Source organism: Amblyomma mixtum, chromosome 6 (assembly GCF_055824585.1).
Source record: "Amblyomma mixtum isolate Tamu chromosome 6, ASM5582458v1, whole genome shotgun sequence".
NCBI lineage: Eukaryota > Metazoa > Arthropoda > Arachnida > Ixodida > Ixodidae > Amblyomma > Amblyomma mixtum.
Genome location: NC_143017.1, coordinates 34670752 through 34698291, shown reverse-complemented (window position 1 = coordinate 34698291; position 27540 = coordinate 34670752). Strand labels below are relative to the sequence as shown.

At 50.2% G+C, this 27540-nt stretch overlaps 2 protein-coding genes across 3 annotated transcripts in view; both read left to right on the top strand.

Annotated features, from left to right (window-relative positions):
• Positions 1–16150, top strand: part of LOC149338768 (uncharacterized) — a 41133-nt gene extending 24983 nt beyond the window's left edge. Inside the window, exons 4-6 of one of the 2 annotated variants that reach the window (XM_089547779.1) lie at positions 1933–2095; positions 7087–7211; positions 14874–15003. In XM_089547779.1, the coding sequence (XP_089403905.1) occupies positions 1933–2095; positions 7087–7163 (240 nt within the window). In that variant the 3' untranslated portion in view covers positions 7164–7211; positions 14874–15003. Of the gene's footprint in view, positions 1–1932; positions 2096–7086; positions 7212–14873 lie in introns of both variants that reach the window. The other variant, XM_089547778.1, reaches the window with a different exon arrangement.
• LOC149338769 (uncharacterized) lies at positions 15217–16150 on the top strand. The gene is made up of 2 exons (XM_089547781.1): positions 15217–15896; positions 15930–16150. The coding sequence occupies exons 1-2, from the start codon at positions 15217–15219 to the stop codon at positions 16000–16002; spliced, it is 753 nt and encodes a 250-aa protein (XP_089403907.1). The 3' UTR covers positions 16003–16150.
• Positions 16151–27540: the final 11390 nt, after the last annotated feature.

Sequence of the window (27540 nt, the reverse complement as noted above, 5' to 3'; positions counted from 1 at the left end):
TGCGGCGACAAGTATGCATTAAATGGTAGCATTTCATGAGCCAGTACACCTAAAGCGGTCAGCCAATACATAAGTTTCAATGGTGGCTGAGCCGGGGAATTCTCACAACTATGTTTTAGCGGCAACTATTTGGTAAACGGGTACGTATTAAGGTTTTACTGTACATAAAATACAACATGAACTGTAAAACGAAACACGTGCAAGCATGCGCTTGATGTCCAGGGCCTCTGAGACAAAATCTCGCTATCGGAAACTGAAATCCAATCACTCCACATCGTTGTCTATCTCACCACTGCTACTCTAATAAAAAAAAAAAACTGCATCAGAGGCAACTAAAGTGTAGCCTTTCGTCTTTGAGGAGCGCGCGGCGAAACGCATGCATAATCGCCGGCCGACAGACTACGCCTGGTCAAAGTAATTTTTCACGTCACCTCCTTGCATTAAAAAATGAAAAAAGAAAAACTTGAAACCAAAGAGTTGGTGTTACAGAAGCCAACTAGATGGCGCAGCTTGTCCTAGAGTGCTGACTTGCGAATTTTTGGCGGCAGGTTTAAGTTGGTCATTATGATCAATGAAGAGAGTTAAAAGTGAAGAGCATGGCGAAGGATGAAAGTAAGGCGATAATGAAGGGAGGGCAAGAGTGAACAGGTGGAGGAGGGGGATGGCAGTGGAAGAGAAAGATGGAAGTGTAAAACGGAAAGTGGGGGAGGAGGGTATGGCAGGGTGCAGCAGGCGAGAGGGGTTGTGCTCAGTTTGCACCGGCCACTGCGGAATGACTTCGTAAATGCGGTTACAGATAGCTGTCGTGCTTAGAATGTGCACTGCAACCACGTGTGAAAAAGTGACTCCTGTGGATGTAGTAGCGGACACACACCTCATCAATACCTCCCTTTCAGGCGACACAGATTGGAGGGTTTGTGAAAAACTATGCACTCCCGTGCCCAGGTGAGGCGTTTCCTTGTACGAAGAATATGGGCCCGTTAATTATCCAGCAAGTGCGTGGCTGGTTACATTCGAATCAGCGTACGTTTTACAACACAGCGGCTAGTCGCAAGTTGAGTTGGCCATGAATCAGCAGTTGAGCCATCAACCAGCACATACGTAGGTGTCTACGTGGCTGTTTGTGGATTCCACACTGTTTACAGTGGGAACGGGTACGCGCTACTCTGAATGTGCGGGCTATGCCCTTCGTGACCCACTCTAGATGTAGATGCATCCTTCGTGGCTTCAGCGCTCCTCCTTGAAACAATGAGACAAGCACGTTGCATCGCAAGCAGAGAGCAGCAGACGCGGGAGAGGACGCCGCAACCTGGTCAGGGTTTCACCGTGCTGCTGCACACCTCTGACGAGCGTTTGTTCAGTGCAGTAGTTGAGAGGCCTTGTGCAAAAAACTGGCTATGCTTCGCATTGCACTCTTGAGGTAGCTTAAGGGTCATCTTGGTTATCTGCCTCAGTATATTGCAAAATCAAGCTGCACTCAAATTTCTCTGTAGGGAGTGCCGTAATCGTCGGCCAGTTTTTTTTTTTTTTTTCACTGCCATCGTCAACAGAGGTTCATCCAGGACCCACAGAGGTCAAACTAGAATGAAAGTTTGCTCAAATGAATCCCAGCGAACCTGGGTAATCTGTGCCTGCACAAAGTCATTGCTAGTGATAGCTGTCTGCCAGACTGTAATGGGTACTTTGTCTGAGCACCAAGGAAGTGTTGTGTTACTGTGCTGGAAACCAGCAATGCTGTCACTTAATGGCAGCATGGCGGGTGGCCAGCTGGCTGTGAAAAGTGTTCAGTAATGGCCACCACAGTGGAGTAGTGCAAGCAGCTGGTGCTTTGTGTCGGTGATCCTCAGAATAGTCGCTTTTGTTTGGCAGAAAACAACATCGCTGAATGCTCGTTTAATTTTTTTCCGGTGTGTGTTTGTGCTTGTTTTCCAGATAAGCTGGATGGACCAGAAGGTGCCGCAGGGAGTCAAGTTCTTGGTCCATGGACTTCAGAAGCAGATGAGCCTGGACGACCTGTCGCGGAAGGTCGTGTTCTACCCAACATCGAGGACAGTGGACGTCCCTCTGCTGAATCGAATGCTCAGAGGAGACTTTGGTATGCGGTCGAACCAAAAGCACATTATTTCATGAAACTGCTTGAGGAGCAAAGGGTTGGAGGTGAATTCAGTGTCATCACATGAAACCTTCGCGTTTGCTACACAAGCTCCTAAGATGTCCCTTCCATGTCTTACCGTACAAACGCGTGTAAGGGCCGCACTTTTTTTTTTTACAGATTCAAGGGCCAATTTTTGGGGTGCAGCCCATGCACGTGATGTGTGAAAAAAAAAAAAAAAAATTTCTTTTCAAGTAAAAACACACCAATCAGGGAATGAGTGGCATTTATTCTGTGTTCAATCGTCACTCACGCAGTATTTCGACTCTGAGATGGTGCTGTGCTGTGGTGCACGCTCATCCCAAAAGAAGCTGTGCAGCATGTCCGCTGTCAATGCGTAGCTGATGTTCCGCACTTCCATCACATTGCAGAGCCGCTCTTCTTCCAGTTTGGGAAACTCACACGGCTTGCCTTGGAAAGCGCAATTTTTGCAGCTTGTGCTTCTCAATGCATCCTTCTGGTTGCACCATCATTGGACGCACTCCGCGCCACGTCGAATTTCCTGCCCGCCGCACGCTTGCCGCGTTCGAGAGCTAACTCCTAGCCGTGTAGCTATTGAGGTGCTTGCCCATTGTGCTAAAACTGCAACGCTTGGCACCAGCATGCGAAAGCCACAACTATGGCAACTACGACGAGCACGCTAACACGCCACAAAAATAACAAAAGGCTGGAGCTGGCGATACTGATGCCGGTGTGGATAGCGGGAGGTCGCGGTGAAGGAAAAGGTTGATGATGATGATGATGACTGCGACCTTGGGCGCCATCCACTTGGAAGCTCCTGTGCGTGTGTGTGGCCTCCGCAATGAAGCGTACTGTTGCTCGCAGCCAGAGCTGATTGCGAAGTCCACGACGCGTGCATTTAGAAGGGTATTTCCACCTGGGTTGTGTAAAGTTTAGGTGCGGCCCTTACATGGATTTATTTTTTTTTGTAACATTTCCTTCGGGAAAATGTGATGCAGCCTATACATGAGTGCAGCCCTTACACGCGTTTATACGGTATATCGTGAAGCATGGAAAGGCAGATGACCTGATTGTGCTTGTTATATGTGGTAAGCAGTTTCCATTGGCTGGTCTGCGGGGATTCTCCTGCTGGGTGTGTACTGTTTAGTGGAAAGCATATACTTTCTTGTGTGTGTGGTCTAACTGAAAGGGCATTAATTTTGTCTCTTTTTTTTTGGTTCTTCAGCCAACTTATGTTAATGAACCAGATGGCATTTTGTTTCTTTATAAGTCTTATTGGTTACACAAGTGAATCAGCCCCGCCGCAGTGGCTCAGTGGTTACGGCGCTCGGCTGCTGACCCGAAAGACGCGGGTTCGATCCCGGCCGCGGCGGCTGAATTTCTTGAAGGCGAAATTCTAGAGGCCCGTGTGCTGTGCGATGTCAGTGCATGTTAAAGAACACCAGGTGGTGGAAATTTCCGGAGCCCTTCACTACGGCGTCTCTCATAGCCTGAGTTGCTTTGGGACGTTAAACCCCAATAAACCAAACAAGTGAATCATGGCCAGTCACACAGTAATGCTCAAGAGCTCAAGAGCTGACCTCATTTAATGCAAAATAGCAGACGTTGTACCCTTGTCTCACTGGAATAGTTAATGCCATTCGATGCATTGTATGTCATTTGGTCTCTTTCGGTGCTACACAGTAAAAAATATTTACGAATGGTAGCAAGGATGATCAGTGAAAAAAAAAATGATACAAACATCAGTGTACATAAAAGATGCTTGAAATTGTCGCGTAGTATTCTTAAAGCGGGTGAAAGCATTTTTTGAGCAATATTATAGGCTTCAGTTATTATTTGCAGCATGCTGTAGCACTTAGGCCATCAAAAGCCAAGTTTGGGATAGTCAACCACTGATCCGCTAAACGTCAATAAACAGTATGGCTGACACAGCGGTAACGACACAGCGCGCAGACGTGCAAAGCGTAAAATTCACATCCGGAATGTGAAACGCTCGGTTACAGCTTTATGTACTTCCAAGTTAAATGAACGCGGAACGTCAACTAACGAGAAACACTGAACTCAAAATGATCGGCAGTCGTGGGCTGGGCCATGCTTCGTGCTCGGCTGCTGCCAAGACCGAGAATGATAGCTTTCTGCGAAAGCCTCTAGTGCGAATAGTTTCATGCCAAAATTAATATTCTTTTAACAGAACTCGGTAAATGAAAGTTTCAACTTTGGCAGTGCGCACGTTATTTTTCGCGTTGCTTGTTTCTGCTGTGTATCTAGCGTCCAGAGTGTGCATTCAGGTCAGGAACGAGTGCAAATGAGTTTGGGGAACTCATTCGATGGCGAATGTCATTCCCACCTAATGACCTTAAATGTTCCCATGTAGCAGCCAATGTATGTCATTGGATGCTAATGCCATTTAATTCGAATGACATTAAAATTGCTTGTGTGACAGGGGCCTCTCTTGAAGCTGACTTTATTGAAGGTGCTAAGGGAGTACATGTTGGCCTAAATGAGGAAATGTCTCCCCACCTAAGACAGGTTCTTGTTTTCTTTAAAAATGGTTTCCGATTCTTTTCTCTCTTTTTTTTGCCTTTTTTTGCATGACAAGAATTCAGTGTTCCAGGATACCCTGTTGTCTCTTGACTCGGGTAGAGGTTGTGACCTTTGTTATTGTAGCTGTGCTTTCCATCAAACTCGACATTGGTGCCTTGCTTACGCTCGGTTCTGGTCCCAGATGTTGGAACACAACAATGCAGGTTCATGCACAGTCAAGCCCACTTATAACAATATTCAAGTGTCATGGAAATACCATTGTTATAACCAGTAATTGTTATAACAGGGTTGCGCCGAAAAAAAGAAAAGATGACGAACTTCAGAGCATTTAATGACAGTAAATACCCGGAGGGGTTTGATTGTTCTAATGCCTGTAAAAGCTCGTTAATTCGAACTTCAGGGAACCGGAACAATGTTCACCGTTCACCGATGACCAAAGCACCGCCATCACTGCACCACTGGGAGCTTCGCACACCTCCACGCCACAGGAATCAAGCCGGTTTTCCGGTAGTGATTCTTATGGGAAATTCATGAAGCATGCAGAACTAAGGGTGCAGTGACAGCTGACAAGTGAAATATCGTGCTGGCTGCATGCACGCGCACTGCACCGACTGATTGGGGGTACGCATGGCGCGTGTAGCCAATGCAGCAATGCAGCAGCTCGCCTGATGCGATGACGCCTGCCCTTGGGACACATGAAATTTGTGAAGCTGGGACCGTGGGGAAGTTGGCGAAGAACAGCGGAAGATGGGACAGCGTATGCGCTGCCGGTGCCAGCCATAGCTCAGAGTGTAAAAACAAGGAAAAACGCGCCTGCACATTTTTTTCTGCGAGCGGCGCACCCTTCAGAAACGTTAATAATGGACTGCTTCGCCAAGGCTCCCTATCATGCTCCTACTTTCTTCTCTGCATGGGCCTTTTCCTCAGGGAAACGCATTCACGGGTTCTTTTGCTTTCGTGGCGTCGCTGCGCCGGCTTAGTCCATTGGTCGACCCCACACGCGCACGCTTTTGTGTTGTAAGCATGGTTTTGGTGGTGTGGTTGTAGCATATCCCAGTTTTTTTTTTTTTTCTATAATGGTTGGCACTCAACCAATAATGTGCCTTGACAGCATTGCTATAAGCAGTTTATTTTACCATAGAACACATGGCAAAGCTGATGGTGCCATGACTGACCATTGTTATATCCAATATATTGTTATAGCCAGTATTGTTATAAGTCGGCTTGATTGTAGTGGAGTATGAAAGCATTCCTCCTTAATTGCTTGCTAACCTTGGAAGATGCCGTTGCCATTGCAGTCCATCATTCAATCTCTCTCCCACGGGCCCATGGTTATTATTAACACCCTTATTAACTTTCTGCAGTGGAAAATTTTAAATTCCGTGAATTGAAAAAACAAAAAAGAACCAGCAAAATTTTGCGGGAGACATCGGATACCGTTGCAGAATGCATCTCGCGTTACATTCGCGGCACGCACATCTCAATCACTGATTCTTTAAATGACATCACCTTACCCGCTGCTTCCATGCCTAAGCATGCCGTCTGTGTTCTCTTGGGGGTGGCCCTTGGCTCTGGTAGCCCTGAATAGTTTGAATAGCATTATAACTGTAGTAATATTTCTTTTAAAATTCTTGTGATTTCTCGCACTCTCCTAACAAGTTGTATTTGTGCAAATAAGGTAAGATAGTCATTTTTATGTCATACTGATGTTCCATATGCTGCCACTTGTCTAACTGCCCACTTTCCTGCATTTTTTGACTGACTTCTGCTGTGATAAACATGAGCCATGAGATCCGTGAAGCTTGTAGCTCATTTCAGCGGTGTTCCAAAGACAGGAGGTGGAAAACCTATGAAAATACCAGCAGTTTTTTTTAAAACATTTTTGCATGCTTACCAAAGCCATGCCAATATGGCATAAAGGTGCTCATGAGGCTTGAACAATGCACCCCTTGGTGTTTCTAGGCCTCAGTGGGAGCAAGGGAAGGTAATTCTCAACAAGAACCAATCACTTTCTGGACCACTGTGTCTCAACGTCAGGCATTGCTCTCCTCCCAAAGGGAAGAGACGACACGAAGACGGACTGCGTTTGCCTGATCGCGTTCTCAGCTAGCTGGCAGCACCCCATGATTTCCATCCAAATGCATTGCTACTGGGGGAACGGTGTTTGAGCTACTGAGAGGACATACAAAGTGACGCACATTCCTTTGCTGCCGGTGTGAACCCTTTCTTGCGCACTGAGCAAGTGAGAGGCAAAAATGCCTGTAGTGCCCCTCACGTCGCGCTCTGGTCGCATGCCAGAACTTGTACCGTGTGCGGCACCGATCAGTGAAGAAGTTGGCACTAGGCCCCACAGCACGTGCAGCGCAGTGAAAGCACAGTTCAAAGCACAACGCTGTCAGAGCTAGTTCTTCCTTCCTTTGCTCCGACAGATTTGGTGACTCGTCATCGAACACGCAACCTCAACCCTCCATCGTGGATTTCGTCGGCTCTTCGCCCTTCCTACTAGCGGCAACACAGCCCCAGGACACTCGGCCTGGACAGGACACTGTGCTGCGTGAGTTGTTTCTCCAGCGCCTCCCATAGAACATGGTCCTCGGACAGAGTTGCGGACTACTCATGGGACTCCAGCCTCAGCACCGTTACCACTCCACCTCCAGTTACTACCGCAGTCTCCCAGCTTGCGAGCATAGAAGGTCATCTGGATGCTCTTGTCGGGTAGCTCGAAGTCCTCATGCCCTTGTCATGCCGTTCTCTGCGGAGATTCCATTCATGCTGTCGCTCCCCGGCACCTTCGTGCTCTCCGGAGCTCCAACCATCCAACGGGTGGCAGCTCGCCCTCGGCTGTGTGCTGATACCACGATATTTTGAGCAGCTCTGCCCACAAGTGCACTTGCCCTTGCTCCTGACTGGGAAATGCTCCGCCCGGCCACTTGACGACAGCAAGTGGTGCTGGTGGACGAGCATGCCGCCTGTTTTATGTTTCAGACAAAATCATTAGTGCTCGTTTGCTTGTCGACAGAGGAGCGTAGGTCAGCGTCATACAGGCCTCTTTGCCATTTCAGTGAACTGACCTCCGCGCTCCAAACAATCAACAACCACTTTACATGATGCCAAAGAAAGATCCGAGCGACTGGAGACCATGTGGAGATTACCGCGCCCTCAACATTCACATCTTACCACACTGCTACCCACTTCCACACATAGAGGACATCACATCAAATCTGGCTGTGTGCACAATCTTCTCCAAGGTTGACATAGTGAAAGCTTGCCATCAAATTCTCATGGAACCTGCTAATTCTGAAGATTGCCATTACCACACCATTCGGCCTCTTTGAATGTACGAGGATGCCTTTGAATTGCATGACGCTGCACAGAATTTTCAGCCAACTATCAAGAAGGTGACGTGACGTTTAGACTTAGTGTTCGCCTGTCTCGGTAATCTCCTCGTTGCAAGCTTTTCTGGTTCTGAGCATGGAGCCCACCTGTGCCCCGCTTCCATCAGCTTGATGGTTATGGCCTCGTAATCGACCTGAACAAGTACCTCTATGGCATCGCAGCAATAGAGGTTCATAGGCCATCGTGTCACTCCACAAGGTATCAGGCCTCCCGACAGCAAAGTCAAGGCAATTCAAAACTTTCCACCCTCCACTTCACTTAAGGGGGGACACCCCTCTTAGAACTATTTTTTTTATTTATGGACAGATTTACACCAAATTTTCACTGCTTGTACATTTTCATGTGCTGATTCTAAAATGCAAACAGTTTCGCCCTGCAGCAGTAAGTTTTGCATTTATCATGAAAAATATGTCTTTTGTTTGGAGGAAGTTTGGTTAATTAACATAAGATCTTGTGGAGAAGATTACTATTTATAAATGATCTAGAATCACCAAGGAGTGCAATAAGGCATAAATGAGCATTCTAGGACGACTTGGACAAAAGTTACAGCTGGTCAAACATGACAGAGAAAAAGCTCATTTTGACTACTGAGACAAACGATCTATTTCCAAAATTTTCCTGAGGAAGCAGTAGTTTAAATTTAGCCTTATTGCACAACCTGTGCATTTATCTTTCTAGCACAAAAAGAATTGTAGTAATAGCTAATATAGAATTGGAGATATCGCTCCTCCAAAATTCTGTGCATGCCAAAATTTCAGTTTTGAGAAATCGAAAAAAACGTTTTTGGCATATTTTTGTGGCACTAAGGGTAACTAGAAATCACTGAAGTGAGTTCTGGCTGGTTTCCGATATAAAAGCACCATTTCCCGTCGACATAACTGCGGTTGCAACAAGCAAATTGCCGGCGAATAGATGGCATTGTTTGGAGGAGTGCCTTTGCACTGTGACCTCCCCCAAGCTGCAGCGCGCGATTTTACCTCACAACGGCGCTGTGATTGCAGTCAGCCCCTAACAAACGATATGTGCTCTTTGCTCATCTTGCCCCCCAAAACATTGAGAAGCAAATTTATTTCGTCAAGGTTTCCCATTCCGCGCTTTGAGGGGCGCCGTTTCGCGGCCGCCGCTGGCGCCGCGTCATCAGGTTTTCGCCCTGATCACTCCTCGCCATCGCGCTATAAGCAGCGTCGGCGTTATCAGGTCATGAAGCCAGGTCATGAAGCGTGGCGCTTTATCGCTGATTGTAGATAACGGGTCGGCGCCGCATGGCAGCTTCGTATCTATACCTTTCGCTCCCTCAAGATGAGTGTTCAATCCTCGCTGTCATGCTAAGCATCCCCGGTTACGGCGTTATCGGACCGTCGTGGAGAGTGGCTGCTGAATGTAGACACAAGGATGCAACGATACAGCGTTCCCAGCGCGCTTCGGATCAATATCTTTTAGTGCTTTTAGACTAAGACTTGCGTAAATTGAAATATTTCGCACTTAGCGCCCCACAAACCTCACTTCGCCGTGACAGTGGGACTGCCGGACCCACACAAAATGGCGCCGGGCTGCAAACGGTCGACGCCGTCAACCAACCAAAAGTCGCCATTTTGGTCACGTGATTTTGAGAACCATTAGCAGAGCGCGTTTTGCTCAATTTTGTTTCTTTGTTTGCCGCTGCTTGGGCTTGCTCATAGTTGCCAACCGGAGTATGGAAATAGCCTGAATCGAGACATTTCAAACGAAACCAAAATGGCGCCGGCGGAGCGCGTATTTTTCGAACTGCGGGCAGTCAAAGTTCGGTGCGATTAGACCTCAATTTAAAGGGCCGCGCGCGCGGTTTCGCGTCTTTGGAACGCTATAACTCATGAATTAGGCGGTATTTTTCAACGAAAATTTGTAGATAGCTGCACAATCACCTCAGGATCGCGAAAATGAAAAGATTGAAAATGCGATTTTTTGACCAATTTTCGGCCGCAAAGAGCAGTGTCCCCCCTTAAAAAGCCCCTAGGAATTCTTGGGCCTTCTGAACTTTCATTGCTGCTGTAAGGGATCAGTAGTGTACGTGGGGTCATCGGAACGCGGCTGGGGGCGCTCAAAGCAAAGCGTCTCATTTCTCGGAACGCGGCCGCTCGCGAATGCGCCTGGAAATACGGGTGTCCCCCCGCCCCGCGGTACCGATTCGCGCACGTGCTGGCACGAATGTGTATTTGTGTTTGTTTTTACTTTTATTTTGCAATGGAAAGGGCGTTTTGCCCTACGGAAGCTGGAGGGCTGGCCAGGCTCTCGCTAAACCAGTCATGTGAGCAGTGTAACATGATTGGAAGCTACCAAATGTGGCCGGCCTTTAGGGCTTTAAAACCGGGCCCCGGTGCCGGAAGCGAGGTTCTGGGCTAAGGTGAGATGCTATGCATCTTCGGCTATGCCGAGTAGGGGCCTCCCCTAGTTTTAGCCAGTTCCACCTTTTTGTTGTTTTGTATCTTTTTGCCGTTCAATTTGTCTCGAGTGCCTTAATTTGTATATGCTGTAAATATATGTACATAAATCTTCAAGCATTCCCTTTATCCCTGCGTCCCAACTCACCGCAAGACCGTCTCTGACGGGGCACCCCTGGTGCAAGGATGACGAACTTAAACTTTACTGCTGCTTTATCCCAAAGTGTGCCAATTTTTATAAAGCCTCAGGCTACCAAGAAAGATCCGGCTGCGCCCCTTGAGTGGACTGATGACGCTGCATCTGCGATGGCTGCTGCCAAGAAGTCGCACACAGACGCCGCCATGCTCACGCATGCATTTCGTGACGCTCCACTTTGTCTCGTTACTGATGCATCAAGTATTGCAGTCGGCGCAGTTCTCGATCAGCACATCTCTAGTTGGTTTTTTCTCTCGAAAGCTGAAACCATTTGAGGCTAAATGAGCACCTTTGGTCGAGAACTCCTGACGGTGTACCTCACCACCAAGCATTTTCGCCACTTCCTGCAAGGGCTGGGACTTTCACGTCGTCAAAGATCATAAGCCCTTGGCATTTGCCTTCTTGTAGAATCATGGTGCCTACACTGCATGCTAGATCCTCCAACTGTGCTCTGTCTCAGCGTTTACAGTGGATCTTAGTCATGTTAGGGCTGGAAAATGATGCTGCTGATGCATTCTCTCGTGTCGGTAGCCTGGCGTCCCAGTCAACAGTGGACATGAAGGAGCTAGCAGCTGCCCAGCACAACCCAGAGCTGCATCGCCTTTGTTCCTCATCCACATCCCTGTCCTTCGCCGATAGTCCGCTGCCGTTTTCCTCATTGATTATGTGCGAGACGTCCACTGGCGTCCCACAGCCCTGCATACCCTTGGCTTTCTGTCGCGCCATTTTTATCCAACTGCATTACATGAGCCGCACTGGTATTTGTGCGACGCAGAAGCTGATTGCATCTCACTTCCTTTGGCCAAGTATCAATGCCGACGTCCGTCTCTGGGCATGAACCTGCCTTCAATGTCGGCATGTGAAAGTTCACCAGCATACTGTTACGCCTGCCTCCCTTTTTTGCCCTCCCGACGTAAGGTTTTTCCATTCCACGTCCACATAGACCTTGTTAGTCCCCTCCCGTCATCACGTGGGGCCTGTTACCTGCTCACATGTGTGGATCGTTTCACCCACTGGCCCGAGGCATTGCTAATTGCTGACACTACGGCAGAGACAGTTGCTGCAGCCGGCCGGCTGGGTGTCTCATTTCAGCTGCCCTTCTGCCATCACCATCGACCGAGGCCGCCACTTTCAATAGGCCTGTTCACCGCCCTTGCCAACATTCTAGGCGTCCACTACATCCATACAACTGCCTACCACCCTTCGGTGAATGGCATGGTGGAACGCCTCCATCGGCAACTGAAGCCTGCCCTTACCACTTACCAGCCAAGGGATCGCTGCTTCGACCTCCTTCCCCTCATCCTTCTGGGCACCCACTCAGCACTGAAGGCTGGCCTGGGCTACTCATCCGCTGAATCAGTCTACAGTGTTCCCCTGGGCCACCCTGGAGAATTCCTCTCGCCTTTGTCCCCTCCGTTCATTCATGATGCTTCCGCCTACTTCAGGGACCTGCGCAGCATGTTTCAACACATTACTCCTGTTGTCCCTGCCGACCGTCAGCCTCGGCCTCTTTGTCAGGCAATATCCAGACTCCGGCAGCCATGTCTTCATCCAGCGTGACCACATCCGTCCGCCCCTAACACCGGCCTGCGATGGACCATTCCACATGCTCCATCGCATGACTAAGACGTTCACGTTAGACGTAAACGGTCGTGGAGACGTTATGTCTGCAAAACCCAAAGTGACAACACAGCACTCGGCCAAACAGATGTCGTGAGCGGCCCGCTTTCTTTCTCTCTCTCTAACGGGCTCTCTCCAAGCCATGCTTCCAGCTCCCCTTCCCAACTTTCCTCTTGTTCCTGTTGCCCTAAGCCGTCCTCCTCTTGAGCAAACTGTTGCGAATAAATTGGTCTCGAAGCAGAACCCATTGATATCGTTTCCTTGAGAATCTCTAGGGCGGCGGGGGGTGCTGGTTTTCCCGGTCCTCTATTGTTCCCTCTGAGGGGCGCTCTCCTATTTTCAACACCAGTGACACTGGCCCTGAAGTCATTGAGCACAGTCGACATCACGACGTTTACCTTTGTGCTTTGTGGCTGCGAACTAGAGTGTCATACCAGATCGAAAATGCAAGTGTCAGCTTGCCTGGCTTGAACATGTGGATTAGGATGAGTGGATTGGAGCAGACTTGAGCGATCTTCATAGTGGAAAGTGCATGCCATGCCTGAAGACGGATTGGTGTGGTGACAGTGGATGAATTGGCGCTGAAATGTCACCTGAAAAGCTCGAAGCTTATCTTCAGGTCAGCAGCAAGCAGACACAGCTGTGCTATTCAAAATTTAACGCCTGCTGGTAAAGAATTGTCCAGAATGGCTGCACATCATCAAGAGGGCGTAGCAGAAAGTCAGCAGGCAGGTCGATGCAGGAGGCACTGAAGCTTAACCTATTCAATAAAAAAAGTCTAAACTGCAGAAATGCTCACATTTATGCGGGAGTCAGCAAATGGTCTCTTCAGAGATGCTGAAATTAAGAGTGACCTCTCTCTGTCTGTGTCAGGGCTAACAGTTTGTGCTAAAAGGCCAGGGGAAAAGCAAGCAGAGATGGTGTCTAGGAGAGAGAAATCGGAGCTTAGCAAGAGTGAAAGGGTTCCTAATCTGTGTGACCCAAAAAAGGTGTCTTGCCCTCCTTGATTATCTCCCCTTTATATCCCTGCAATCTGTAAATTCTCCTTGAATTCCAGGCCAAGTATTTTTGTAAACCTACATGAGTCGTCAGTGGTGTTACAGTGAAACGTCATTAAGGCATCCCGCGCTGTGTCGCTGAGGAACTGTGCAAGTAGTGGCAGCACATTGTAACCAAAAACAGTCTGAGTATTCCATGGAGGAAGGCACGTGTGGAAGCTTTTATTCACATAAGGGTGCAGGAGTCCGTTAGTTTGCCTGCCATTGAGACAGTCACAGCTATCGGTGCAACCTCGAAAAGCACTTAAACTGTGTCTCAACTGCTTTGTTAGGCCCCTTATTTCGGAGAACAGGTGACTTGAATTTCTCCAAAGGTAGGGCTCGGGCTGTGTTCAGCTTTATGGCCAGCATTGCTGGCATTGGATGACGTTTCACCAGTGATAGAGGCGATGTCACTATCAGACCATGCTGGAGAAGTCTCAGCTACACTGTTTCTAAACATGTGGACAGTTTCTACAGCGCCTTCCCACTGCAAAACTTTAGTGAAGAGCCGTTCAGAGGCATTGTCGCAAGCGGTAGTCAACACTCTGAGCTTCACTCCTATGCGTTTCACATTGGGGCAAAGCTCCAAGTCATTTGGGAAGAGTGTGATCTAATGCAATAATGATAATTCGACAGCGCAACAATGTCGCTCCAAATCACAGCTGTGCAGTGATGCTGGTCAGCCAGCAACACGGTAATGGCGGCAACGGAACTATGTCCACTATGTCGTAAGCGGGCACCAATGTACGAGGCTTGATGATGAATCGGGGATCTTGTGCTGCTGCATGCTAGGCGGAACTACCACATAAGCAAGTACAGCCTTTGTCAAAAGTTTGGAGCCCAGGTGGTTTTCTTTTGAGCCACACTGTGTTGTCCTTAATGAATCTCTAGCACTCCAAATTTCCTGAACATGAGAAGATTTCTGGTACTTCCTCCTGCAATAGGTAGGACTTCCACGAATGCTCCTGGAGTCCCAATATAAAGCTTAGAAGTGAACCCCCTGGGCTCTAAACTTTTGACTAAGACTGTACATGCTAACAAGGTTTGGTTTACTGTATACGCATAGTACTTTTAGTGCCCGCTATTGACTGTCTCAATGCTAGCTATTTTCCATCTCTTCTTCTGTAAACATGGCATCGTCTTCAACAGTGTGTGCACTAACCAAGAAATCCTAGCCTAGTATTGAATGGCACTGCCACATGGTGCCATGTGTGTGTGCATGCATGCGTGCATGCACATTTTGTACGCTTTTGTTGTCATTTTTTCCTGAATTTTCGCACAGTGTCTGTGTTCCATGCTTTCTTTAAAAGTGTGTCTCGACTATTGCCTCATCATCGTTATCATGCTAGCTATTGTGAGGTGCCCAATATTAAAACAAGGCTATTTACTGATGCCACTGATAGCTAGCCTGCCTGCCAGAAATCGCATATGAAGGTGTTTAGTAAGTTGGTGCCAACACTAGTGTTGGGAAAGGCCATTGGCCATAAAGGAAGCTATTGGTTGAAAACAGAGAGGAGTAACAGTTCCTTGTACGTTGCCCTCTGCAGATGTTCCAAAGCCTCCAAAAGCAGCTGCCCCCACTGCAATCAAAACAATAGTCATTAGAAGCACAGCCACGACGGCAGCGCCACCACCACCACCACTGAAGAGCAAGCCCTCACCCAACTTGCTCGGCAAGAGTGTTCCAGTCCGTCCAGCACTGCTGCCACATCCGCGGGCTCCAGGCAGTGACAGCAGCGGCAGTGACCGTGCTCCCCCAGCCCTCCTGGCCAAATCGCCCGCACGAATGCTGAAGCACCCTCCCATCCTGGCCCCGGGCCAGGAGCCCCCCCAGAAGGAGCGGCCAACCAGGCAGAAGATCTTGTGGGACCTGTAGCATGTGCCTCGCCCATGACAGGGATCATGCTAATAAGCAGGTGCCTTGCTCATGACAGGGATGGACAGGTGCCTCACTACTACGGGGATTGTGCCCAGCAGGCGCCTCACTACGACAGGGATTGTGCTGAGCAGGTGCCTCACTACGACAGGGATCTTGCCCAGCGGGTGCCTCACCACAGCAAAGATTTGCTGAGCAGGTGCCGCACCACAACAAGGTTTATGCTGAGCAGGTGCCTCACCATGACAAGGCTTGTGCTGAGCAGGCACCTCACTACGACAAGGATTGTGCCCAGCAGGCGCCTCACTACGACAGGGATTGTGCTGAGCAGGTGCCGCACCACAACAAGGTTTATGCTGAGCAGGTGCCTCTCCATGACAAGGCTTGTGCTGAGCAGGCACCTCACTACGTCAAGGATTGTGCCCAGCAGGCGCCTCACTACGACAGGGATTGTGCTGAGCAGGTGCCTCACTAAGACAAGGATTGTGCTGAGCAGGCACCTCACTACAACAGGGATCTTGCCCAGCAGGTGCCTCACCACAGCAAAGATTGTGCTGAGCAGGTGCCGCGCCACAACAAGGTTTATGCTGAGCAGGTGCCTCAACACGACAAGGCTTGTGCTGAGCAGGCACTTCACTATGACTGGGATCGTGCCCAGCAGGTGCCTCATCACGACAGGGATCGCGCCAAGCAGGTGCCTCACCATGACAGGGATTGTGCTGAGCAGGTGCCTCACCACGACAGGGATTATGCTGAGGGTGCGCGAAGTTCCAGGTGGCTCGCTCGAGGCTTTACTTTAAATAGTTCATTGTGTACATGGACCATTGCACATTTTTTTCAGTGCCATCATTTAACCATTGTTGTTCTATGCTTTTACTGCCCTCATCAAGCTGCTGTGAGGTGGCACATTTGTGATTTTTAAATGCCAAGTAGGCTTTATCTGCAGAAGTCTCAGTTGATTTTCGTTAACTGTTTTGTGGTGCATTTATGCTGAGAAGCTCATGACAGAGTTCCCATTTCCTTTGGAAAAATATATGCCATTTCGTTCAAGAAAATAAAAAGGCTGTTTGTGGTTTACTGCTTTTAAATGACACTTCTACTGCGAGGTCACAGGTATTCACTAAAAACAAAGTATTAAAAAAAAACACAAAAGTGCGAAATTTGCTGTCCAAATGATAGGATTTTTACTAATTACATCAGTAAACATTACTCGAATACAAAGCATACGCAGTGCTGTGACGACCCCACATACAGCGCTGGTCCACACGGGACTGTTGGGACTGGAGCATCTCAGCCTGCTGTCACTGTTACGCAGAGCTGAGCGATAAAACAGTGGAGGTGAGGATGAGTCAACGAAACATTTATGTGTAGTATATACAAGGGCGTTACATAATCTGCACAGGAACCAGAGCACAACGGTTTGCATCAAGCGGTGCGGCGATGCCTAGGGAGGACATCTCTCGCTTGACGCCTCCGTCTGCTGCCCCGTGCAGCGCGGCTCGGTCTTTATAGCCTCCGGGACCGTTGCAGCAGCCAGCTGTTCAAACCCTCCAATCGGGTCACGCCACTGGAATGGGCGAGAGGGGCTCGGCCATGCAAAGTTTGCAGTCTTTCTGGAAAGGGCTGCCGGCAAAGTGTCGGTCGAGTGTCGAGCCGACACTATATAGTGAGGAGATGGTGGGGTGGATTTCGCCAGGATGAATCGTGCTGCAAGCCGCGACGTGTCTGTCTTGAGAGTCTGGGCTTGCTCTACGTCCTGGAGGGCGCACGGCGCTGGTTTCAACGGAGGCCAGCAGAATGCATGCTCGGGCATAACGGAACGCAGAACCAGAGACACCGCTATAGTCAGTTCGATCAGTACGGATATATTCAAGAATCGCATATCGAGTAATTGACGCAGAGGCTGTAGTGCCCAAGCTTACATGCTGCTGCGTTTGCGCTGGAGTCTTCGACAGAAGTAATGGGGGGACTGCGGAGTTGACTTTGTTCGTTGAGGCAGAGCTTTCCCCTATGACTTGGGCACAGGAGGATGACTGCCAGCGGTGTCGTCTCAGGCCTTGCTTGTCACCCCACTCATTAGCTTTCCTCGTTTCTTTTCTCGTCCATTAGGGCAATCCTTTCTACGCTGAAGCGTCCCCATCGCACTCCTCTCAGCACCTGCGGCATTCCCCGTCTTGCCCGTAACTCTCGCCGGCTTGGGTCCCCTCCTCTAGCTTCTGCTAGCGCTCTGGTCAGTCTCGCGGGGTGAGCTTGTACAGTTGAATGCTTGTCGGCGTGCGAATAAAGATGACGCCAGGCCGTCAGCCTTCGGACCCTAATGAGCCTTGGCTCCCGACACCTGACGATTCCTGGCTCCATACAAGGGGTCTCTTCGATTTGGCTGCACATTCTGTCATGTAGGGAAGAACTTTCGCCTTTCTTTGCTAGAGGCACCAAGTGCCAACCTAGCAGCACTAGTTCTTGGCTGGCTTGCACTTTCGCAATTTGAAGTGCAGCAATATGGCGGCCTCCATATGTAGATCAGAGAAGATTTTACCTCATAGTTAAAAAAAAAATGATGACCGTTCTTGAAAAGTGGTGGATAACTTCATGGCGTCAGATTTGCAAATTTAACCTAAGCGGTCCAGTGACACGAGAAGCATATATATTTCAGCGCATATTCGTAAACCATCTGTGCATATTACATGCAACGACCTTTACGACGACTTCCTGGGGCTGGTTCATGGCGACACTTGTTGCGCTTTGCTGCTTGAAAATTCTTTACGTGGTTCGAGATTTTTCCGGCCATTGATGTCGACAGCACACAGCTGGCTGTTATTTGGTGGCGACGCCAAGGCTAGCAGACGACGGCCTGCACTAGTAGCTGCACTTGAATTGATGGTGCACGCTGGCGGCACTGCCGCGAAACCTGACGTAACTAGTGCAGACAGTGCAGCCAAATCGAAGAGACAGTCTCTTGCTCAAGCGCCGCCGGGGTCCCACAAAGGGAAAATGTCGCCGGAGATAGCGGTTCTCCGGAGACACTCTGCACACTGTCACGGTACTGTGACAGTGCGCTGAGTGTCTCCGGAGAGCTGTACTACTATAGATCGTACAACACCGTTAGCTGTTTATTGCATCCTGTACAATCGGTTTACTCGGTAAGGTCAGCTCAAATTTACTCACGCAAGTGCTGTTGAACCTGGATATGTTACGAAATTGAAAAAAAGTCCGGGAGTCTTAGTTACACCCAGGTTTTCCTTACATGCAGTTTTTTATAACTCAAGGATAATGCAGAACAGAAACCAAAATAATAAATGTAGGTGAGATAACCTTGATCCCTGCCGTTACTCGAAGTCATAAATGCGGAGAAACGTTTCGCGATTGTGCTGATAGCGTGACTGGGGCAGCAGCCACCGCTCACGTAGAGTGGAGAGTTGTTTGGTTGGCCTCAAATAATTAATAAATGGCACATACCCACTACGGGGGAGTGGCCAAGACACAGGCGGTGAACTGCTGGAAAGAGGAGGCGGGGCATGCCTTTTCCTGCGTTCCCTCTCGATTTGCCTGCCATGTTGACCAAGATAACGGACAACGGCTAGCGTAGCCGGAGCTCTCCGCCTTCCCTGCTCCCCCCGACGATAACATTGTCGGATACAACTTAAAGCTCCGCCCCCATTCAGCCTCCGCGCACAGAATTCCTCCACGACAAAAAAGTAGTCCGCTACTTAAACGTTTCTTGTTACCTAAACAAGATGATTATCACACGAAAAGAAATTATGAGCTCTAGAATGTTGACACGCGGATTGTTTGATATAGTCAAACATTAAAAAGCTGATTTCGTTTACTGTTGCGATTGGCCAGCGAAGTAATACAAGACTCCGCACACCGCGGCCCAGTGTTAGCAACTGCTGTTTTTTTTTTTAAGTTGTATCCTATAGTCATGGAGGAAGTTCTTTCCTTCCTCCATGACTATAGTTCAGCGCCGGAATCGCGCAACCGCGCGGCGATGGGCGCGCACTGCTCGTGCCGCTTCTCTTTAGTGCGAAAAGCACTAGTTGAAAAACCCGGGGTATGTGTGAAGCCTCAACATTTCACCTTTGACGGAGCACCAGCGGCGGAGCCCTTGCGCTGCTGCTCCGTCAACACGCGGAATCGACACCTCCCTCCCCACGAGCGGCTGCCGTTAGAGGCTGACGATAAGATCTTGCATGCGGTTGTCTTTGAGACGGTGTTGCCTCAAGTGCTTTCGCACGCCCTTGAAACCCTACCATTTTTTTTTGTAGCGCAAGCTACATTGGCCACGAACTTGCGATTTCGCTGTGGCGGTGCCCCCAGGAGGCACAGACACCGATCTTGAGCCGTTGCCTAGCAACCGCCGCAGCTGTCGGACGCCGCGTGCTCGCTGCGCCATCTGGCATGACGTCACACCGCGCGCCTCGCCGCGGAGCCGCCGCAGTTTGATATGACGTCACACCGCTTGCCTCGTCGCTTTCGCTACATATTGTCGCGAGTGGAAGAAAAAGACGAGTAGCGATTGCGGCGCGCCGACGACGACGTTGCTGCTGGTGGACCTGCCTGTTTTGTTCTGTGCTCTCTGTCTTCACCCGTTCTCGCCGCCGGCCTGTACGTCAAGCCGTGACATTTGGTGGAGGTGCTGGGTAACGCATCTCATGCAGCGCACCCCGCCTCGTAGTTCGAGCCCCGTCCTAAGTCCTGGCCGTCGAGTTTTCTTGGCGGAGCCCTCGGCAGAAACTGAGACTCGCGCTAGCCGACGTCAGCAAGGCCAAGCGCCGGAATTCGGACTCTTGCCCGAGGGATCGCGGACATCTAGGACAGCCAACGTCACCATGGCGTCCCAGTCACAACAAACCGACCCCGCGATTGCGTCGAGGATCGTCTACGTGCCTGTCACTCCAAGATCTGTCGTCCCGTTCCGTGGCGATGGCCTCGACGATGTTGAAGACTGGGTCCAGCACTATGAAAGAGTAGCTCGACATAACGGGTGGACTCCCGACCAATGCCTGCAGAATCTGTACTTCTCCCTGGAAGCCACAGCAAAGTATTGGTTTGAGAACCATGAGGCTTCTTTAACATCATGGGAGACATGCAAGAGCGAACTGGTGCGCACGTTCGCGAACCAACACCGGCGACAGCAAGCAGAAGATCTGCTCCACGCTCGCATCCAGGGACCCACCGAAAGCGTCAGGAGCTTCGTCGAAGACGTGCTGCGTCTGAGTGCCCGCGCCGACCCGCGGGCTACTAGGAGAAAAAGGTACGGGCGTTGATGAGGGGTGTCCGGAATGACATCTTTGGAGGCCTCATACGCAATCCTCCGACCACAGTAGCCGGATTTGTCGCCGAAGCTACAAATATCGAGCACGCATTGGCGACAAGAACCAGTCACTTTCAGAGACTGAGCGCCCTTCCTGCCGTCTCAAGTCTTGCCTCGTCTGGCCTGGGCGGAGTTGGTCTAGCCGATGTTCGAGAAATAATTCGCGACGTCATCCGCGAGGAGCTGAAAAAATTCTTCCCTTCTCCTGAGCAGCCCGCCTCTGTCTCCATCGCGTCGGCCGTTCGCGAGGAACTGCGACACACGCTGGCGCCAGAAGACGTCCCAATTGTAGCTGCAGCCGACCCACCAACTCTGAGCTACGCCGCCGCAGTTCGTCGTCCGCCTCCCGCCCATCGCCAAGTCCAGAGCGCTCCCGATTCTGGCCTTCAACGCCGCGAGTTCCTGCACCCGTCTGATGCCCGCCTGGGACCGCCGAGACGCAGGAAGACCGACATCTGGAGGACTGCGGACCGGCGACCATTGTGTTTTCACTGCGGTGAGCCTGACCATATGTATCGCTCCTGTCCATACCGCGAGCTTGGCCTAAGGGGTTTTAACCGGGCTGATCCGTGCCCCCGCTACGGTGAACAGCCCCGCGACATACAAGACTACCTTCGACGTTCTCCATCACCGGTTATAGCTCCTCCTCGCACCTCCCGGTCGCCGCCACCTCGCCGCCCACCATCCCCTTCTCGCGGGTCTCGCCGTGAGAGCCTTTCGCCACTTCGGGAAAACTGAGTACGGCGACGCCTGGAGGTGGCGTTGCCGGAGTCGCACGAAGTAAAGAACCTCCGCCTACGTTGGAATGTCCCAGCTCGACCGATGGCATCCTTGGAAGCGCGAATCGTTTTGTAACCTCTAGCAATGTGCACATTCTGATCGACGGACGCGACGTAACGGCGCTTGTGGACACCGGCGCCGATTACTCGGTCTTCAGCGGAAGTTTCTCTCGGCGTCTTCGCAAGGTTACCACCCAGTGGGACGGACCGCCCATACGTACCGCGGGAGGCCACATCGTAAACCCTGTTGGCAAGTGCACTGCCCGCGTCGAGATCCACGGTGAGACGTGCCCCGCCACATTCGTGATATTGGAGAATTGCTCTAAAGATGTTATTCTGGGCATGGATTTTCTCCGTGAATATGGCGCCGTAATCGACATAGGGCAGAACAGGTTGACCCTCCGCGCACGTTCTTCATCGCCAGTACCGCCTCGGGCCACAGGCTTTGCGATGAAAGTTGATGCCGACCATGTCCACTTGCCGCCGTTGTCGACAGTTTTCCTGCCGGTCCGAGCCGATACAACAGCATGTGGAGAAGGCGTTCTGGAAGGCAGTGTCCAGCTGTTACTTACGCGTGGCATTGGTGTTGCGCGAGGGGTCGCAAATGTTCGACGAGGGTGTGCCAACATCTTCGTGACCAACTTCAGGAACGAGCCGCAGCACCTGACAAAAGGGTCAGTTATAGCCCAAATGGAAGAACTTAGCGGCGTTCGTGAAGCTGTTGCGCTGCCTACAGAGGCGGCCCCGCCCGAGTCTCGAGACCCTGCAACGTTGCCCCTGGATATCGACCCCCAAACTTGAGCCTTCCCGAACACGTGAACTGCTCTCTCTTTTGCATCGGTACAATAACTGTTTCGCGACGACATCCCGAGTTCGCCAGACACCCGTCGCCAAGCATCGAATTATTGTCGACACCGCAACGCACCCGATTCGTCAGCCGCCGTACCGCGTTTCCTTGAAGGAAAGGGAAACCATACAGGAGCAAGTGCGCGAAATGATAAAGGACGACGTCATCCAACCATCCAACAGTCCGTGGTCCGCACCTGTAGTACTAGTGAAGAAAAAAGACGGGACCCTACGATTTTGCGTCGACTATCGGCGACTCAACAAGGTGACCAAGAAGGACGTGTATCCACTACCACGCATCGACGACACCCTAGACCGTCTTCGTCATGCCCGCTATTTTTCGTCCATCGACTTGAAGAGTGGATACTGGCAAATTGAAGTGGATGAGCGCGACCGTGAAAAGACTGCATTTATAACCCCGGATGGCCTCTACGAGTTTAAGGTGATGCCGTTTGGCCTGTGTACAGCGCCCGCGACATTTCAACGAGTCATGGATACTGTGCTCGCCGGTCTAAAGTGGCAGACATGTCTCGTGTATCTGGATGACGTTGTCATCTTCTCAAGCACTTTCGCAGACCATCTGGTGCGTCTTGAAGCGGTTCTTCAAGCTCTTCTGAACGCCGGACTCACGCTCAAGCCTTCGAAGTGCCGGTTCGCATACAGTGAACTAAAGTTCCTTGGTCACATCGTCAGCCAAGTGGGTGTGAAGCCAGACCCCGAGAAAACGGCCGCCGTCGCATCCTTCCCTCCACCGTCGGACAAGAAGACCGTCAGAAGCTTTCTTGGTCTCTGCGCATACTTCCGACGTTTCGTACGGAACTTTGCCCAGATCGCGGCGCCACTTTACCGCCTGACGAAGGATAACGTTGTCTTTGAGTGGACCGAGGAGCAACAATCAGCATTCCGCCAATTAAAACACGCCCTTGCAACATCCCCCATACTAGGCCATTTTGATCAAGACGCCGACACTGAACTCCACACGGACGCCAGCAACAAAGGACTAGGAGCAGTGCTGGTGCAATTCCAGGACGGCGCTGAGAGGGTTATTGCGTATGCCAGCCGAGCTCTTTCGCAGGCGGAGGGCAATTACTCGACAACTGAGAAAGAGTGCCTCGCTGTCATCTGGGCCATCACCAAATTCCGGCCCTATCTGTACGGTCGCCCTTTTCGTGTCGTCACCGATCACCATTCGCTGTGCTGGCTCGCCAATATTAAGGATCCAGCAGGCCGCCTTGCTCGGTGGAGCCTTCGGCTACAGGAGTACGACGTCACCATCACCTACAAGTCCGGCCGCAAACACCATGATGCTGACTGCTTGTCTCGAGCCCCCGTGGAGCCGGCACCGGGAGGCGAAAATGACGAAGAGGACGGCTTCCTTGGGGCATTGGACATGGCAGATATGGCTGCTCGGCAACGCAGTGATCCTCAGCTTGATCAGCTGATGGCGCACTTGGAAGGCCACGAAGCTGCGGTGCCTCGCATTTTCCAGCGCATACTGCCGACATTCAAGATAATGCATGGTGTATTGTACAAGCAGAACTTCGACAGCAGCCCGAGGTCGTGGCTCCTTGTTGTGCCGGAAGACCTGCGCGCCGAGGTCGCCCAAGCTTGCCATGACGATCCTACAGCTGGTCACCTGGCTACAGCCGAACACTTTCACGCATTCGAGAACGGTACTACTGGCCGACACTTCCTAAGTACGTCCGTCACTACATAAGAACTTGTCGAGAGTGTCAAAGGCGCAAAACACCGCCCATACGACCAGCTGGCCTTCTCCAACCACTCGAACCACCGCCTGTTCCGTTCCACACTGTCGGAATGGATTTTCTTGGTCCATTTCCAACGTCGCGGTCGGGCAACAAGTACGTTATCATAGCGACGGACTACCTAACACGATACGCGGAGTCCCGAGCACTTCCGTCGGCGACAGCTGTTGAGGCAGCCCAATTTTTTCTTGAGTGCATTGTGCTCCGTCACGGTGCCCCTGCCGTTTTGATCACTGACCGGGGTGCCGCGTTTCTGGCCAAGCTCACACAGGAGATCCTCCGTCTCAGCTGCACCAGCCACCGCCGAACTACTGCGTACCATCCGCAAACGAATGGGCTGACGGAGCGGCTGAACAAGACCATGGCCGACATGATCGCCATGTACGTGGATGTCGCCCACCGCAGTTGGGACGCGGTACTGCCCTACGTTACATTCGCTTATAATACCGCTGTCCAGGAGACGACAGGTATGTCCCCTTTCCAGCTGGTACATGGAAGACAGGTCACCACGATGCTTGACGCTATGCTACCGCACGAGCCACCTGTCGACGTCGCCGATGATGCCCGACTAGTCTGCGAGCGCGCAGAAGAAGCTCGGCAACTCGCCAGACTCCGTACCCAACATCAACAACATGCCGACGCTCGTCGGTACAATCTCCGTCGACGCGACGTCCATTTTTACCCTGGAGACAAGGTCTGGGTGTGGACACCGGTGCGCCGTCGAGGTCTCTCCGAAAAACTCATGAAGCGCTACTTCGGCCCGTATACAGTTGTTCGCCGCCTCGGTGAACTTAATTACGAGGTGCTGCCCGAAGGAACCCGACCGTCATCACGTCGTTCACCCCGCCCTGAAATAGTGCACGTAGTGCGGCTTAAACCGTATTACGCGCGATGATCGCCTGGACCCGAACTGATTTTACCACTCTTGCTTCCGTGCTAGCATCGGGACGATGCTTCTTTATAGGGGGAGGTAGTGTCGCGAGTGGAAGAAAAAGACGAGTAGCGATTGCGGCGCGCCGACGACGACGTTGCTGCTGGTGGACCTGCCTGTTTTGTTCTGTGCTCTCTGTCTTCACCCGTTCTCGCCGCCGGCCTGTACGTCAAGCCGTGACAATATATCCTGGGATAGCCGAGCTAAGCCACTGCCACGTGGTATGATCAAAAAGTGCAAGCAGCGCGCAGATGCGCTGACGACGCTGCAGCCCGGCGTATTTTCAACTTCGGTCGCTCGCTGCTATTGTAGACGTTCCTCTCATGCTAATTCGTGTTTTATCGTCATGAAACTTTTCTGCCAAATCTCGTAACTCAGCACAAGCTAATAGATAGTCGGCGTAACACCTTCGTTACGTGGCGGTCTCAAATACACGCACTTCAATGGGGGCGGCGTTGGGAAATTGAGAAACTTCGTAATATCGAGGAATTCGCTATACGGAGGTTCGTTATTACATCCAGGTTTAACTGCAGCTACATGGCTGAGGTGGTAAGTTAAAACAAGTATAGGTCAATATATGTTGCAATCACTCCACATAGGCAGTGTAAATGGCATTAATTAGGCAACTTATCATGCTGAAGTTTTAGTCATTTACATGATGCCAAAAGGAAAAAGAAAATATATGGTTTCATTTCAAACTGTACAGATTTGTAAAAAACTGCAGTACTTATCATGCACCAGGTTTGAAGTCATCTGGCTTTCCTAATATGGTAAATTATCTGTACTAAACTAGATGAGACGCGCTTTGTAATGGCACTGGTTTCAATGGGATTACTGCACAAGGATCATACGAGGGGGTACCCAAAAGAAACCGGACTAAATTTTTTGGTCGGCAAAGCTTCTGTGGTACCGCGTTTTGCCACTAGGAGCGCATAGAACGAACATTCCAGAGTCAGTAAGCCGGGTGCCGTCGTTGAAGGAGGTCAGACTAGTTTAGACGGAGTTTTATAGTGACGACTGTTTTATGTGAATGTCGTTTTTGCAATGGCTGATTTTCGTGAACAGCGTGCGCCGGTGAAATTCTGATTTTTGCTCGGAAAAACCTGAATGGAAACTCTTGAAATATTAAGAAAGACGTACAAGGACGATGCTATGGGGACAACTCAAGAGTTCCTGAATCGAATCCTGAATCAAAGCAACAATCATTCCAATGGAAAACTTCAAATTCACCTCCCCTCAAGAAAGCTCGTCAGGTGAAACCAAACCTCAAAACAATGCTGATTTGTTTTTTCGACGTGAGAGAAGTCGTCCATTGAGAATTTGTTCCTCAGGGTCAGGCAGTTAGCCAGGCTTTCTGGTTGGATGTTTTGAAAAGATTGGGCAACAGTGTGCGGTAGAAGCGGGCAGGTTTGTGGCGGTCGGGTGACTGGTTTTTCCATCATGGCAATGCCCCTGCTCATACAGCCCTGTCTCTACGACAATTTTGGACCAAAAATGGCATGACCCCTATTCCTCAACCCTCATACTCTCCCGACCTTGCCCCGTGCTACTTTCTTTGTTTCCTAAAATGAGAAAAATAGGTGAATGGAAAGCGTTTCGCTGATGTTGCTGAGGTGAAGAAAAAAACGACGGAGGCACTGTCAAGCATCACAAATGATGAATTTAAACAATGTTTTGAAAAATGGAATGAAAGATTCGACACGCGTATCATTGCAAGTGGGGAATACTTTGAAGGAGATTGAAGGTCTGTGCTTAAAATGTGAACAAATAAGTTCAAACAAAAATAAGTCCGGTTTCTTTTGGGTACCCCCTCGTAATGGTGTACACATGAAGGCAGAGCACGGTGTGGCTTATTGTGTTGTCCTGTTGAAATAAAATAGTATGTAGGACCGAACATCACAAGGGGCACATATAGGGGCCTTTGGGGATGCAACAGAGGAGTACTCCAGAAAAATTTCACTTACCTCGTGGCTCTTCAACCTGCACTGACAGCACCAATTGGCCACCCCAGCCAGGGTTTGATCCCACGACCTTGGGCTCAACAGCTGAACGCCAAACCCGTTAAACCACCCATTATTGGCCAGTTTGCTTATAGTGCTGGGGGAAAGGAATCTGCAGCAGCTATATCAAGGATATATTTCAGGCCCCTTCCAGACATATGCCTTATTCATGTGGCGGTCATGGATGACATTTGTGCAGACTGGATCACTTTCTTCAGAGACCTTTCAAAAGTATAGCAGTTTTGCAAACAGGGAATGGATGACAATTAAAGTGCTTCAGTTATAGTCTACTTGCTATGTGCCCCTTTGGGCCCACATTTTTTGTCCACAATTCTAAATGTTGCTTAAGTCAAATGGAACTAAGTCTGCAGTGAAGCTCGTCCATATTCAGGACCGCCGCACAGAAATCCTCAATAAAAAAGTAGTCCTTTGCTAAAATTTTCTTGGTATCTAAACAAGAAGCGAATCAGAAAAAAAAAAGTAAGCTCAAAAATTTGTATGCCTCTATCTTGTCCGATATCATCAGCCTGACTACACCCACTGCAGGGCAAAGGCTTTGCCCATGTCTCTCCAATTAACCCTGTCCTTTGCCAGTTGCGGCTATTGTATCCCCGCAAACTTCTTAATCTCATTAAAAAGCTGATTTCGTCTACTCTTGTGATTGCAGATCAAAGTAATACAGAGCGCTGCAGACCAAGGCCC